Below are 17,122 nucleotides of genomic sequence, written 5' to 3'. Positions count from 1 at the left end.
GACTAAATCTGTAGGAAAAGGTCAAATTAAGTTGCAACTCTTATTTTAAAGAATACAGGGAAATAGTAGGTAAAGCCTTCTAGAAAAATGTCTATAAAATAGTTAAAATATAAAATGTTGCATAATGGAATAAACATAAGTTATCTAGAAGATCGAATTATACAGAACATTTTCCAGGTAAATATTAGTATAGCTAAAATCTGAACCAGGTAGTGAGTAACTTGCTTGGAGTAACCCAAGAAGCTGAGGTACACCAGGAAATAGAAATTTTAGTAGTCTGAATAAATATTGTTACCTTTTTCCCTAAATGAACCAATGTTGTCTACTTTTAATATGCACAACTTGCAAAGTTGATTTAGTATTATCTCCAGCTTTTCTTGCATAGCTAGTTGTTCTCTTTCACAGTGAGCTTAATAAAAACAGAATATAATGCGCCTTGTGAATGTATTGTCATTTTATTTAATGGCTTGACCATTTAAGAAAATTCATTGAAGCTTAGTTAGAACTAAATTCACTGAAGCTTAGTTAGAACCCTTTGTTCAGAAGAACAAAATCTAAAGCAGTGTTGAATTTTCTCTTTGCTTTTTTTCAAATACATCTTATTATATAACCTATTCATAGTATGTGATACTGACACATTATTTAAATTATATCTTCAGTTTTTTTAGCTTCTCAGCTTCTAAAATACTCAAATATTGAGAAATATTAATGGTGAATTAGTTACTTGAAATTGGCATTTTTTGGGTCTAGTTCTGGTTTCACCCATTTCATTGATAAGAAATATCATTTATGAAACAAGCTGTGCTGAAGATGAGTATCTGATTGTGCTCTGACTTCGACCACGCTTTCATAATGGACTAATAACCAAGATCTGCCTTCACTGTGCAGACATTATTTAAATGTAAATACAATCTACTGGTTGATTGATTCGTACTCAAATAAAATTGGAACTCTTCCATTGGGATTAGTTTCTTCACTCATTCATTTTTAGCAGGAGGGCAGCTGTATAAGAAACATTGGTTATAGTTTTGGTCTTTATCTGTAGCACAGCTGTGTTTGTGTACATGAGCACATATACATGTGCAAGCCTGAGATCCTTTATTAATTTCCTGGAGGATCTCAGGGCTTGTATTATTGAAATGGATTTGCTCACTTTTTAAAATAATAATTATATAAATTTTCTATATTGGCCATTTTGTGCTAAAAATATTTAAAACTTTAACATTCAGTTTAAAAAAATGAAAACTGCTATTCATTGGAGGTATTTAATTTGTAGAAAATATTTTTAAAATGTCAAATCTAATATTAGTGAATTCTGTTTATATATAGCTATAAATTTGCTTAAGATGTTCAGGAATATTAAAATAATGGTCTGTATTTAAATAGTTGCTTTAAAGTCGACAAGCAGGAGTATATGTAACTTTGCAAATTTTTCTCCTTGGTAACTTAAGAATTAAGCTCCTTTGTGTTTCTTCTTGGAAGTGGCCATGAGAAATTTTTTTAACTATACATGAGAAATAGGTAAGTCAAATTTGGATACTTAGGTTGAAGAGGTGGTGAGGTTTTCAGCCCTCACTTTAAAGTATTTGAAGAGCTGTCAAGTGGAAGAATGATTAGGCTTGTTCTGTATTGCCTCTGAGAATGAAAACAGGGCCGCTAGGTAGAATTATCACTAGACAGATTTTGGTTCAATTTATTGATCTCTAATCGGAAGTCTCAGAAAATGAAGTGGGCTGCCTTCTGTATTGCTAAAGGGTGTTTGAACACAGGCTACAAAAACTGCCACTTGGTGGCTCTGTTGTAGAGCTAATTGAAGCAGTGTTTGGATGTTTGGCCTTGATTTGAAGTTCCTTTCTAGCTGTCAGATTTTGTAAAGACCAGTGCGGGGTGCAGTGTCTGGACTTGAGAAGAGTGCTTAATGACTGGGTTTTGTTTTGTTTTTTAATTGCTTAATGGAAGCAGAATAAAATATACAGTGTTTTTTTCTCTATATTTTTTATTCCATTAGAAAATCATTCTTCCTTTCTATTAGAGAAAGACAGGCAAACACACACAAAATATGCAAACTGAATTTTGCTGTGGTGAGGCTCAAATTCTGCTACTGTTGTGTGTGTGTGTGTGTGTGTGTGTGTGTGTGTTTTAAAATAATGTCGTTGCCTCATGCAATTATATTTTGACCTTCCAGTTCATGAATTAGTGAATGATAGACAGTTTTAAGAATTGTCTTGTTAACAAGAGCTTCAAAAAGTTGAAAGGTAGACTTTAATAGGGGGAAAATGTTTATCAGTGGTTAAACTGTCTGATGGAAGTTTAGATATTTTCTCTGGTCTTCTCTGTCCAATTTTAGACGGGTGGTCACCACAGTGTTATCATACACACTTCCAGAGAATGCAGGAAAAAGAATACCTGTACTTCTAAAGTAAATAAAATGTATAAATTTATATATTTGTCCCTCCACTGTAAAATTTCTGGTTGCATGTGTTGTTGTATTAGTACATACTAATTTATAGGAATAATACATGCTATTTTTTAAGTAAATAATATATACTGGAGCAGGTACTTAAAAACATTTTCACTGATAGGTTTATGTAAATAATGCAGTTGAGAGACCTCTTTTAGACTATCATGAAGAATTGATGATGGTCGCAGCTTATTCACTTATTACTTACAAAAATTAAATGTGGTAGAAGAGATTTTTGCCATCATTTAGCAAAGGTATTAAATATAAAAGTATATGAGACCATTTGAATCCTTAAGGTGAGGGATTAATGGAAAACCCCAACTGATTTTTGCTCTTCTTGTTGGTATTGTTACTGCCGTTATTCTAAGATAGTACTGCACCAGGAGAAGCAAAGGTGAGTAAGTAGAGGGCCTAGAATAAAAAAAAGAATGAAGAAGTGAATTTGCGGTAGAAAAGGAGTTGAGTTTTGCCAAAAAGAACTCTATAACCATAGCTGAAGGACTACATGCAAGTTAGGAGAAGTTACAAAGATAATGAGAAAAATGCCTTCAGTGATTTGTGTTGCTTTGGGAAGAAAGAGAGAATGAAGACCATCGGTTAATTAAGCCTGTTTGGAGCAGTTTGACACGTATGTATTGCTGTAGAAACCTCTGCATTGTCAAGTGAGGTCTTGTGGTGCCTCGTCCTTTGAGGAGCTGAACTGGAGGCATGAGTGTGGGGAGACCAAAATAAAAGCGTCCCAGGCTGTTCGGAGTTGGAAACAGAGAAGCAGATGTACAACTGATTTGTTCTCAAAGTTTGAGTCTGATTTCTTTTTTCCTCGCCCTTGATTGTCTCCCTGACTGGCTGTAACAAGTAAGTATTCACACAATGCAGCTTCTTAACATGAGTTAACTTTTCAGCAATTGGTGAAGTAAAAAGAGATTGTGGTGTAACCTTCAGTGTGACTTAAGAACTTACATTTCTCTTCTCGTTCCTTTGAGCTTTTTCACAAGTTATTACCAGCAATGACAGCAGACAGGACCCTCCCACTTTTTCATTTGTCTCTTTCTGTATGTAGTAATTGAACAAAAGGGTGAAAATTACATTTTGTGTGGCACATTAGCCCATACTGTTTCTGTACCTTTTGAAGACCCCTCTGTTGCATTTAATTGTGCAACTTTTCTACATTAAAAAACAAAGTACACTGGCAGGGTTTTTGGATGCATAATGCCTTGTGCGTGTTTTTCAAGAATGACATTATGAAGGGTTTGATTTAGTATCTGAGAAAAATGTTGATTGCCATGTTTCTTTAAATTTTACCCATTCTCGGGGCGCCTGGGTGGCTCAGTCGGTTAAGCGTCTGACTTGGGCTCAGGTCATGATCTCGCGGTTTGTGAGTTTGAGCCCCGCGTCGGGCTCTGGGCTGATGGCTCAGAGCCTGGAGCCTGCTTCCGATTCTGTGTCTCCCTCTCTCTCTGCCCCTCCCCCGTTCATGCTCTCTCTCTGTCTCAAAAATAAATAAACGGTAAAAAAAATTTTTTTTTAAATAAATTTTACCCATTCTCTCTTGTGGTTTCATAGGATCGTAGACATACTGTTAGGGCAGCCACTTCAGAGGTTATATAGTCCAAACCTTTAACATGTTTGGATCTCCTTTGGATCCATGGTGCTATTCAGTAATTATGTCCTTGTCCAATCGTTGGCAAAAGTACCTCCTTATATAGAAGTAACTCCTACCACAGGAAAGATGGTAAACATTAGATTTGAAATCAGATTTTGTTACCAGTTAACGAACTTTTTACTCATCCTACACCATAGTCTATGATTTAATTAGAAGTTTTGGTTGTAATATTATATGTAGTATGTAGTCTTTTGAGATTGACTTCTTCCACTTAGCAGGTATGCATTTGAGGCTCTTCATGTCTTTTTGTAGCTTGATATTGCCGGACAGTCTTCCATTGTATAGATTTACAACAGTTTGCTTATCCATTTACCTATTTACCTATTAGAGGACATCTTAGTTGCCTCTAGATTTTGGCAATCATGAGTAAAGCTACTATAATCATTTGTATGCAGGAGTTTGTGGACATAAGTTTTCAAACTCTGGGTAAACACCAAGTTTAGTTTTGTAAGAAACTGCCAAGCTGTCCTTCAAAGTGCTGTACCATTTTACGTCCTGCCAGCAGTGAATGAGATTTTCTGTTGGTCCATCTTCTTGCTAACATTTGGTGCTATCAGTGATTTAGATTTCGACTGTTCTAATAGACGTGTAAGTGGTATCTTGTTGTTTTACTTTGCAGTGCCCTAATGATATATGATGTTAAGCATCTTTCCATGTGCTTCTTTGCCATTTGTATATCTTCTTTGGTGACTTGGCTCTTCAGATCTTTTGCCCATTTTTTATTTGGGTGGTTTTCTAATTGTTGAGTTTTAAGAGTTCTTTATGTATTTTGGACACCAGTCTTTTATCCAGGTGTGTTTTGCGAATATTTACTCCTAGTCTGTGGCTTGTCATTTCCTTAATAATTTTTCACATTTAATACATACTTTTTAGCTCCGTGCCTCATATATTTTATTCATTCATGTGGACTTAAGGGACCTCATACAAGAAGAAGATAAATTCAGTCTGAACCAACATTCTCATCAGTGATGCTTCAGTGGTCATTCTGATTCTGTTAAGATCTGGGAGGCACTATAGAATATTTAAATGCATAGATCTGTGAAATATACTTGGGCTTGAATTTTGGTTTTGCCACTTCAGTTGTGTGAACTATAGGGCAAGTTACTTAAACTCCGTTCCTCAGATTCATCAATTATAAAATGGGGATAATAAATATGAATGTCTATTCCATTATGGTTAGCATAAGGATTAAATGAGTTAATACATGTTCAGTGCTTTAGAGAAGTGATTAGTACCTGGTAAATGCTCAGTAAATATCCACTCTTGTTATAATTATTTCTGCCATCATTATTGTTGTCATTAGAATTTTCTGCTTCATCCCCCCAATATCACCCTGGCTGTCTCTAATTGGCAAAAGTGTCTCCGTATTGAATCATAGTCTGCCAGTATGTATTTTCTGCTCATTTATCCTTGTGTGTCCTTTGGATTATAGAAAATGAATTTAATGCTTTTTCTAAATGATGTCCCTTCAGATTTTGAAGCTGATCCCTTCTTCCAACAAACAAATTGTGGTTTTGTGCTAGGCACCAGAAAGATAAATAAAATATGGCCTGGCTTGGAAAGAACTTCTCTAATAAAGGAAAGTAGATGTATAAATTAATTTTTCATATCTACCTGTTTCTGAATTTATATAGTCCCTGTCTCTCCTCTTAAAAATGGGTGAACTCTGTGTTGCTGCGACCAGCCCCTGTATTTGTATAGTGAACACATTCTCTTTTGGTATCTGCAGGTGTTTTTTTTCTCTGTCCCTAATTATTGCCCCCCTCTGTAGTAAACAGTTGTCAGCAACTATTTCACTGATGTGGCTGAGTCCTTATCTTGGCCTGTCAGCCATGTGTAACACCGTTGATTATCCATCCTTCCCTGACACTTTCTTCTCTGTTTCTTTTGTGTCTTGCTGTCCTCTACTCGACTTCTAAAGGGTGAGTGCCCCAGCACTTACTCTTTGGACGTTTTCTCTTTTCTTCATCCTAACGTAATTCTAGGACTGGCAACTACGAATTTATTTCTCCAATTCAGACTTCTTTCCAACCCTTAATATCTAGCTTCCTTATTAGATGTTCAGTAAGCATCTTAATATGTTCCAGAGTAAATTCTAGATTCTTCTCTGACCCCTCCCCAAAAGCAACAAAGAAGAAAACAGTACCACTCCCCCTCCAAACCTTGCTTCTCCTACAGTCTTCTCCATCTCAATCAATAGCATTTGCATTCTTCTGAGTGTCTAGGCCAAGAACCTGGGAATCATTCTTGAGTGCTTTCTTTCATCTTTGTCAACAAATCCTGTCAGCTCTACTTTCACAAAGATCAGAATCCCACCACTTTACACCTCTTCTTGGCCGAATTATTCTGGTGTTGATTCTTATAGCATGTTGATCCCTCTGTTTCTATCTATGCCCCCCTGTAGTCTCTTCCCTATAGCAGTCTGAATGACTGTAAAAATTAAAACTAAAAGTTGTCAGTCACTGTCTTATCAGAGCCTTCCGGTAGCTTCCCATCTCGAAAGTCCTTGAAGTCCTTCCTTCCTGTGGTGGTACAAGCCATAATGTGATACAGCCTGTCACTCTCCCCCTTGTTCTTTCTAGTCCTTCGTCCTCACTTTCCTCCAGCGTTATAAGCGCTGTTGTGTCAGAGACCTGACTTTTGCTGTTCCCTCTGCCTGCATGTTCCTCCTGAGGTAACCAGCAGTCTACAGCATATCATTTAGATCCCCTGTCAGATGTTACCTTTTCTGTCTAGACTAATTAGCAGTACTTTTTTCAGAGCTAATTAACCTCTTACTAAACCTAGAATTTTACTGAGCCTTGGTATCAGGTTTACTGTACTGTAGTTTTGTAGAAGTTATTTTTCGAACCCAAAACCCTGATGCTTTGTCATGCGTCTGGTTCACAGTGTATCTCAGAACAGAAATGTTAAGCTGTCCTTTGTGACTACAAGTTTTACTGCTTGTCATGCACTTTGTCCAAATCTGAGAATTAAACTCATTCACACCAGTGGTGTACTCTTATTTAGGTCAACTACTTGTTCTGTAAGATCACACCTTTCCAAATCCGTGGTCTTCCTTAACTTGTGTTTACCTCACCTCTTCTCTCGTACTGAATAATTATCACCTAGTTCATACTACTGTTGCCTGTTTAATTGCTTATCTGATCTATTGTAAAGGCTGGTAAGAGGTCCCTGTTGTGCTTTTTCTCCTACAATGGTGATGTCTTGTCTACAGAGGCAAAATTTTTGGATACTGTCCTTTTCTATGTTCTCATGTGTACATTTTATCTGAAAGGCTCACATACTTCTGTATTGTTTAGCTCTAGCACCTATTTTTCCATTCTGTCCCTTACACTTGGAGTTTCCTCCTCTGTCAACATCACTTATTAGATTTTGAGACCTACTTCATATCACATCTGTAGATCTCCTTGACGTTTCCCTATTGCCTTATATACTCGAAAATTCTGTTATGCTTTATACCACAGAATTTAGCATTTTAAAGTATCATGTCCATATTTTAAGCATACCTAATTACCATAAAGGCAAAATCTGTGCCTTAGTTATGCTACAAATATTTAGTTTACCCTACCTGTAGGATTTTGTAAGGCCCACCTCTTCTGTGGCCTTTATAGCACCATTGTAGCATAGGTAATAAATACTGAGTGAAGATTTGTTGATTCTTGGAGTAATCTCTCAATTTGTCATTCACAAAAGTTAGGTTTATAGGCCTATGGACACTCAGTTACCCAGAAATTGAGTGTGGGCTTGGTAGTATACTAGACAGTTTTTCTGTATTAAATTGTTTGCATATATCTCAGTAACCATCAGATAATGTCATGATTAAATTTTGAATATCGTGGTTAACATGATACACTTAAATTTAAATCAGTAGTTTAAAATACTACATGAGAAAAAATAGCCAAGTTCTGTCAGTTTTGCTGAGAGGAAGATTAAAGTCCTCTACAAAAGATTGTTTTTACATATTAAAAAAAAAGTTGTTTCTTTTTCAGAAAATAAAGTTTTGATTTCTTTCTTGAAAAGGCTAGAACTCACTAGAACTGTTATAAATTGACTTTCTACAGTTACACTATAGTAGAATTGTCTTCCTTATAACTTAAAATTTAGTAAAACCGAAGTTTTCTGTTGTCTCAGAAAAGAAATCCACAGAGGCATAGCATTGCTTTCCAGTGAACTCTGGACTTTGTTACTAATGAGATTGTAGTAGGTTGATAACGCTTAGAAGCCTTAGAGAGTTGAGATTCTAGAGGGAAGGACCTAGAGGGAAGGATGGTGAAATGTGCTGTTCTAAATGGCATAACCACTGAATGTGATTAACTGAAAATCTGATGAGAAAAACTAAAAGAGAAAACAAAGTAAGATAGTTTAACCCTTTTGATAACCAGGTCTATGGTTGCCTAATAGGAATATTGGGATTCTGATTTTCTTGTGTTCTCCTCCAGCATATATATATTTTAAGGTATTTTCAAAATTGTTACTGTAGGTTTCTGAATAGAAATCACCATAAACAGACTTTTTATCTTGGAAATTGTCAGACAAAAATAAGTAAAAAAATAGCATTAACTCCCATGTACCTCTCTCCATTTTCAGTTATCCACCTATGGCTAATTCTTTCATGCATACCCCTACCTGCTCATACTGCTAGATTATTTTAAAGCAGATTCTAAACCTCTTTTCAGTTCATCTATAAATATTTCAATATGTTTGTATCTCAAAGACTAGAGATCTCTTTTTAAGCATAATCACAATGCCTTAAAAAGTTAACTTTGCTTAATATCATATATTCAGAAAGTGTTCAGGTTTAACCTACCGCTTATATTCATTGGTAGTATTGTGATGTTAAGATTGATTGGTACAGGTGTTATCAGACTACCACCTAATGGTTTTAGTAGCTATTAATGTTTAGATCCAGTATTTCATTAGGGTTTACCGAATAGTGATGTTTTTAATCCTCAAATAATCCAGTAGTTAGTTTTCTCAGGTTGTCTTATAATAGTTTTAAACTATATTTGTATGAATGGACATCCAGATAAGTACCCTATGTTACAATTGTTTGGATTCTAAGTCTCTTTTTAATCTGTATGCTCCTCCTTCCCATCCCTCCCTCTCACCCTCCTTTGCTCCCCCCTTCTCTTCGAAGTTTCTTAAACCAGATTGTCAGAGTTTCTCAGTTCGAATTTTGCTGATTGCATACCATTGTTCTATTTAATGTTATTTTTCTGTAAATTGGTAGTTGGATACTGAACCTTGATCAGATTCATGTTCAATTTTTGACAATATTTTAGAAGCAACGTTGTATCCTTGAGGCACATAATATACCATTACTTCTCTTTTTTGTGATCATGTTCATAGCCATAGGGATATCTTGTTCACAGGGCTGATAGAAGTGGTCTTGATTTCTTGAGGCTAGCTTTTGTTGGTAATCTAGTTTTTTTTCTTCTGGGAATTTTTAGTAATTTTTTTTTCCCCCCTGGGTTCTGATTTTTTTATAGGATGTGTCTTAGGTATGATACACTGCAGTTGGCAAGCTTTTTCACTAAGAAGACCTTCTTCACCTCAGATCACCTTTTTTGTCATAATTTTCCCTCTCTACCCTTTTTTCTGTTTTCTGACTTATTCTATCACTTTATTCACTTCTCTGCTCAGTTTCCTTATCAAATCACATCGATCACTCTCTGAAAGCATCCTGCTAGTGTCTTCTTATCATGCTTTATTTTTCTTCATAACACCTGACATTTATTTATAGTGTCTCCTATGATTTAAATATAGCACAAGGACTTTTTTTTTTATTCACTGTTTCCTTAATGTTTAAAACAGTGTCTTGTACATAGTAGGTGCTCAGTAATATTTGCTGAGTAAATTATATTAAGTTGTTGGACTCATGGGTCATTCATCTCTTAACTTTTATTGCATATTCTAAATATATTTTTATTTCTTTTCTACATAGGAGGTTTTTTTTCTTTCACTGTCTTCCAGCAACCACTGAATGTTTGCTTTTGATAACTGTGTTTTAAAATTCTAACATTTCTTGTTCTCTGTTCTTCTTTCACTGCATCATGTACTTACTTTATGGCTCCGGAGTCTACTTGTGTCTCTCTAAGGATACTAATTAGACTCCTCTGCCCTTCCTTCTCCCCCATTAGATTATCTTTTGATCCCTAGATTTTCTTTATTTCATCCTTTGTTCATCTTGGTTCTTTACTTACTGTAGCTGGGTTTTTCTGAAAGCTGGTTTGGGTTTCATCAGTAGCTGTTTAGATATATCTCAGACTCTAGGAGAGCTCTTTAAGTGGATGAGGTAGGCCTCCCACTAGAGTGCTTGGGCATGTGGTAGGGAAGGGAAGAGAAAGAAGGAAGTGTTCAATTGGCCCAACTATTCTGAATGGATTTAATTTAATTATCTTGCTGTGTTTCACAGCCAACTCTTCGTTGCTTCCAAGATTCTCTAAGAAAGAGTTACACTTATGTGTGGTGTCTTTGGCTGTGGTTTTGCTCTGCTTTTATTTTCTGTCAATTTCATCCTGCCTGCTTACATTTTGTAAAAATCCTGCAAAATGTCTTTTTAGATGATACCCTTCTGTGTTATCTAATATTATGGTTTCATTTTTTTTTTAAACTTTTTATAAGGATTATATTCTTAGAACTGGTTGAAGAAATACATATGTTCATAGGGCAAAATTGGAAAGCTCACTTTCTTTTTTCTACATTAACTTTCCTCCCCAGAAGTAACCACTATTAATCATTTACTGTTATTTTGAATCTAAATATAGTTATTACTCTTTAGTTTTCTTTGTTCACTTAATCATGTCTTGATCATTTTTCCATCTTATAAATTTATTAATTTTTTTACAGATGGGTAAAATTCCTTTTTGTAACTAATGAGTTAAAAGTAATATTTTAATTTGCATTGCATGGTTAGAAATTAAGTTGAGCATTTTTATGTATTGATGCTTTTTGTATTTCATAGTTTGTGAAATGCTTGACTTGTTTCTACCCTTTGCCCTTGTTTTTAGTTATCTCTTAATGATACCTGGACATTGTATGTATTATATTTCATTAATATTTTCTTATAGAGTGCCTCTGTCTTATTTTATTTATGATGTCCCCCACCCAGAGGTCCTACTATTTATTTAGCTAAATTTGTTGATTTTTCCCCTTTATGGATTCTCCATTTTGCATTTTACTTATAAAGGACTGATGTTAGTTTTATTCTCAGTTAATTTATAGTATTTATGCTATTATTGTATTTTTAAGTATCGGCCTTCTGTCACTTCATTGGCTTCTTGGTAGAGAAGGGAATTAGATATGTGTGCTCAATTTGCCATCCTCGGCAGGAATTCAGACAGATATTTAATTATTCTATGTTCTAAGGTTTGTCTCCTGGCTTAATTTAATAATTCACTATCAGGAAGTTTCACGAGCATACAGTCACTCATAACATTAGATATGCCTCCGTTTTGTGCATTAAAACTACTCTTAAGTTGAATTATTAGCAAGTAGAATGTAGGCTCTATTGAGGTTTAAATATGCTAGCATAACTTTAAAATCCTTTAAAATTTTTATCCCTCAAAATCTTTGTGATTAATAATTCTTGGACGTTTGTGTACTTCCAATTGGGTATTTAAAACTTTTAACAGAAAGCAAACCTAAGATAACACACACGTACATTTAAAATTTTTATTTTAACAAAAAGCAAACCTGAGACATACGTGCGCACGCACACACACACAGACACGCATGCGGACTGGTGGAAGGACAGAACAGACAACACTGATATTGTAAGACTTATGAATGAAGCATTTTGAGGTAAGGTTACTTTTTTAGAAAAAATGTACAAGTTTCACTGCTTCTACCTTGAGGATCATAATTGACAAGAAAAAAAACTATAAATTCCTAATACCAAGGATGAGAATAAATTATCTTTGGAAGTGTATTCATGTGTTTGCAAATGATACTTTAAAAAGCAAGTCAGTAGAATGATGAAAATTAAGGAATAGTGAAGTAGGATCCTAAATCTTTAAATAATTTACCATGTTACATTGTCCAAGTCACCTTGTTTTCACATTTGTGAGATGAAGTGTTACGCTAAGTTGTTTCAGACACAAATTCTACAAAGCTTTGGGATCCGTGGTGCAGGTGTAGTGGCAGATGGAATCTATGAATGTATTCACCAGTACTGCGTTATGGAGAACTCAGGCACTTAGACTTTGGATAATTTTTTTTTTCAAGTTTATTTATTTATCTTGAGAGAGAGAGTGAGAGTGAGCAGGGAAGGAACAGAGAGAATCCGAAGCAGGCCCTGTGCTTCACAAACCGCGAGATCGTGACCTAAGCTGAAATCAAGACTTGGGCGATTAACTGACTGAGCCACCCAGGCGCTCATGGATCATTTTTTTTTTTTAAGATTTTATTTTTAAGTAATCTCTACATCCAATATGGGGCTTGAACTTACAACCCCAAGATCAAGAGTCACGTGCTCTACCAACAGCCAGCCTGGTGCCCCGACTTTGGATAATTTTAAATGTAAACAGAGAACACCAAATTCATGGAGCACCATTTCTTCAGTGATAGGATATGTATAGCTGTTTAAAGAAATAAAGCAAAGCCCACCTTCTGCCTGCTGAAAACTTTGAAACAAACCCATAGAATATATAAAGAACTTTCTTGTCAAGATTTACCTCCTTTGAAACATGGGAAGTGTGCGTATAAACACTTTGACCCTGAATTTCCTGTGCTGATAACTTTATAAAAAAAGGATTTTATTATTTTAAGCTTGGGGCAAAGAGGCTCTTTAGCTGTGGTTGCTTCTTAAGCTTATATAAATAGGCTTGAAAAATTGTCTGAATTAGGTGAGAATATATATAGCTCTGGTTCTTAGCCATTTGAAGTGTTTGATAAAACACAGTAATAAGATGAACATAATGTACATTCCATTAAAAAATATTTATATACACTCATATATATCCTTGTAGTCTTTTGGTCAGAAATATAAGCTGATGGTATATGACAGTGATACTCAGCTGGAAAGTTTGCCATGTATGTCTTCAGGATCTACGAGTGTAGATTCTCCACTTATTTAATGAAAATATCTCTAAGATTTGCTATTATCATTTGCTCACATATAAACTCAAAGCAAATTAATTTCATAAAAATACAGCTACTTCAGAATTTGTGATTTAGCACATAAGGGATTCGATAGTTATAATATTACACATTGAACCCTGTACCCAAGATAATAAGTGAGCTTCATTTATATTGCCTGGATATTGTAAATGTACTTCTTTTCTCTAGAAAATCTGTTGTCCTTTTAAAAGGTTATTTGGGGGCACCTGGCTGGCTCAGTCAGTGTAGCATGTGACTTTTGATCTCAGGGTTGTGAGTTTGAGCCCCATGTTGGCTCTAGAGACTGCTTAAAAAAAGCAACAAAAGAACCCCTAAAACCCCCCCCACAGGTTGTTGCGTGAAAAAAAGTAGATTTACTGATGTTACTTACCTTTCATTGGCTACTGCTGTCAATGGGAAATTCTTTTGGATGATTATCCAAGTGATCAATATATTAAATGAAAGATAAATGGTAATCATGTCTTGGGAAAACAAAATAGCTGAAATATTGCCATTTTATAAACATTTATATAGACTTAACTTAGGGTAGTATTAGACCTTGCACTTTAGAGATGTCCTAAAACAATTTGCCTTAATTTCAGGAAATCCTGGGAAGTTAAGGGATTTGCTCAAATCACATACTTTATAGCAGAGTAAAGTTTTAGAACTCAGGTATCCCAAATTTCAGACCTTTCCTCTCTCCCCACCCACCATTATATTCTTCTGCTCTTAATTCATTATCAGGCAACAACTTATAGTTTGAAAAACAGATTACATTTTTTCAAAAACTTATGTTTTAAAATCTTTTAAACAGACCGCAGGTTTTCACTCAGAATCAGTGAGAACAGATTTAGAATTTTAGATTAAAGATGGCTAAGCATGAAAGTGAACTTTTTGAGGCTATGGGCAACTTAGCGCTTCATTTCTTAAATTTGTTTTTGTCTCAAGTTGCAATACTTATATAAAGCATTATTTCTTTACATAAACGGCTGTATTTTTATTTTTTTTTTTAGCTATTTGGGAATATTTGTTTCTTTGGGGAAGATATGTAAAATATTCTTTGGCATCAAATAATTAAAACTTGCAACCTTTTTTTTTTTTAACAGTTTTGTGGACACGTATAATTTATCAATTTATTTTTCCACTTTGATTTTAGAATAGGGAGTAGTTTTTTAATTATTAGGATGTAGGAGGATCAGTCAAGGTCAGTAAATTGTTATTACAAAACCAGTGGAGTAGAATTGTTTATGGCCTAACCCTATAACATTGTATTATCAGAATTTTCCATCTGTTGGTAAATAAGTTTTTCCTACTATAAGAAGACTCAACAAAGGTAACCTTTGGGGGGGATCATGACTTAAAAAAAATTTTTTTTAAAGATAAATAAATTGGAGGTGTAAGTGAGCACTCAAAGTTTAAACAACACCTGGACTTCAGTAATGTCCAAGGCCAAGGTAGTTGAGAGCCATAATCTGTGTGTATATTGAAAGTTTTAGTATCAGTTATACAAGTTTTATAACATATTTTTTAAAATTATAGTGTACTAACTTTATTAATTAAAATCCTCATGATGAAAATTTATTTTATCTTAGAAAATAGCCTTAGGCATTCTCCTTTAATTTATTGATTTATAACAAAGTGTTTGAAAAAGCAAATGAAAAGATGTAGGTAATTGCATTGCACATGGTGTCCAGCTTGCCAATGATATTTTTTCTTTTTTTGTAGTAAAGTTTTTTAAACTGTTTCTAGAATGGAATTTTACTTTTTTGTTAATAAGCCATGCTCTATTCAGACAATATCTAGCATCACCTTTAATTTTGTAATGTAGAAGCTTCACTGTGGTATAAAGTGGTGTGACATTTTAATTAGGAAAAGAGATCATGTGATGGTATAAATTTCCTACTGCTTCCATGTTCTGCTAAACTGGAATGAAAAATTCATTAAAATTTACGTTAAATTATATCTGTTTTCATAGTTGAGGAGTCAGGGGAAAAAGGGATGGGACAGAGATTATGGAATGCATTTGGGACTTCATGGTGGGAGGTGGGGTCAAGGTACCCCATTAATCATAAATAGAAAAGACATTTTGACCAGGGCATTTAGGTTACGTGGTTCTTTCCCCTTTTTTGTTTGTTACAGGCAAAGGGGAAGATAGTGATGTACTCAGTATAAATGCAGATGCTTATGACAGCGACATAGAAGGCCCATGCACCGAGGAAGCTGCTGCTCCTGAGGTCCCAGACAATACAGTCCAGAGCGAAGCTGGTCAGATAGAGGACCTGGAGAAAGACATTGAGAAAAGTGTGAATGAGATTCTGGGGCTGGCAGAGGGTAGCCCCAAGGAGCCCAAAGCAGCCACCCTGACTGCTCCTCCACCCGAAGACGTTCAGCCTTCCGCACAGCAGCTGGAGCTGCTAGAACTGGAGATGAGGGCGAGAGCTATTAAAGCCCTCATGAAAGCTGGTGACATAAAAAAGCCAGCCTAGTTACTTGAATCTGAATTCTAGGTGTGTTTGAACAAAGCCACATCGTATAGTTTTGTATATGAAGTTTATTTTGGGTCTTACGTGATAGTTTTCATGTAACCTTTATTAGATAAACTCATTTTAGGCCTAAAATACCTGTGGTTTTTTTTGGTTGTTGTTACTTTTATATTATATATGTGTCATTGCTGTATGAATTCATGCCAAATATCATTGGATAACCTGGATACTTTGTTGGATGAGTCTTTATGTCTGCAAATTGATATCTGAAAAGCCATTAGCAAAGAGTCACTGTATTGTTCCCCTTCATTTTTAAATGTTTTGGCTTCAGACCTAAAAGCTTAAGAAAGATTGACCAAGCATGTTGCTCTTAAGGTTACCTATATTTTTGTGGTAGAAAATTAAATTATTGCTCTTAGATTTATCAACAATTTAAGTTTAGTCATGCTTATATGCACTTTTAAAATAAGTCCATGTTGAACACACCTTCTCTGGGTGTGGATTTAACTAGTAAAAACTGAAGAGCATTTTTTGTTATAAAGTTTAGAGGGTCTGAAATGGCTGAGAAAAATGTTTTGTATAAAAGAAAAAACGGACTTAATTTAAGGCCATTTTTTAAAATGTGGAAGTAATTGCCCAACTTTAATTCTAGCAGACAAGCCATTCTAACAGGTATTTGATATTATTGGACACTTGGTTCAAGTTTTTTCCTTCGGCAAAAAGGGAACATATTTTCATTTACATTCCAAGCTATCAAGAAAAGAATATTTTATTGTACAGGCTTTTATCTCGTGTTTTCGCTTGAAGATCTGATGTGCTATAATTCCATGAATTAAAAATAATAAAGACTATCATTCTGGATCTGAAGACTTTTGATACATTTCCAAAAGCAAAATTAATTTCAGGAAGCTTTGATAAGTTGGTGTTATAATTAATCTAATTTTGTATAGTTTTTGTAAATAAATTAACATTCTGCCACAATAACAGATGCTTTTTGCCCTATAACTAGTTGTAGTTGTTTGATACAAAAAAAATTTAGGTAGAGACTCTTAAATTAATTTTTTTCTTAAAATATAAATCTGAAACCATTGCTTTTATATTTGCTTACAAGTATATATTATTTGTAAGTCCTGCTCTCCTAGTGTTGTATGAGGATTTTCCTCATAGATAAGACTTGCAGGGATTGTGTTTTATTAATTACATGTAAATCTTAGTTTCTTCCGGAAATAGAGTGTGTTATGAAACATTAGAGTTGCAAAGTTACAAATTTATTTTTTGTTGTTTTTGAACATGACTTTAAATAATCCTGTCATTCCCCGCCCCCCCCCCCCCCCCCCCCCCCTTGAATCTTTCTAATGTAACACAGGCCTATATCATTTAAGGTACTTCTCTTAGGTAAATGTGGGTGTGATT

At 34.8% G+C, this 17,122-nt stretch overlaps 1 protein-coding gene across 2 annotated transcripts in view; it reads left to right on the top strand.

Moving 5' to 3' along the window:
* Window positions 1-16,570, top strand: part of CAAP1 (caspase activity and apoptosis inhibitor 1) — a 52,222-nt gene extending 35,652 nt beyond the window's left edge. For both annotated transcript variants that reach the window (XM_003995527.5, XM_006939188.4), the window contains exon 6: window positions 15,366-16,570. In XM_003995527.5, the coding sequence (XP_003995576.1) occupies window positions 15,366-15,712 (347 nt within the window). In that variant the 3' untranslated portion in view covers window positions 15,713-16,570. The remainder of the gene's footprint in view (window positions 1-15,365) is intronic.
* Window positions 16,571-17,122: the final 552 nt, after the last annotated feature.

Source organism: Felis catus, chromosome D4 (assembly GCF_018350175.1).
Source record: "Felis catus isolate Fca126 chromosome D4, F.catus_Fca126_mat1.0, whole genome shotgun sequence".
Lineage (NCBI taxonomy): Eukaryota > Metazoa > Chordata > Mammalia > Carnivora > Felidae > Felis > Felis catus.
Note: the sequence above shows the minus strand (reverse complement) of the source record. Positions and strands in the feature narration are given on the sequence as shown.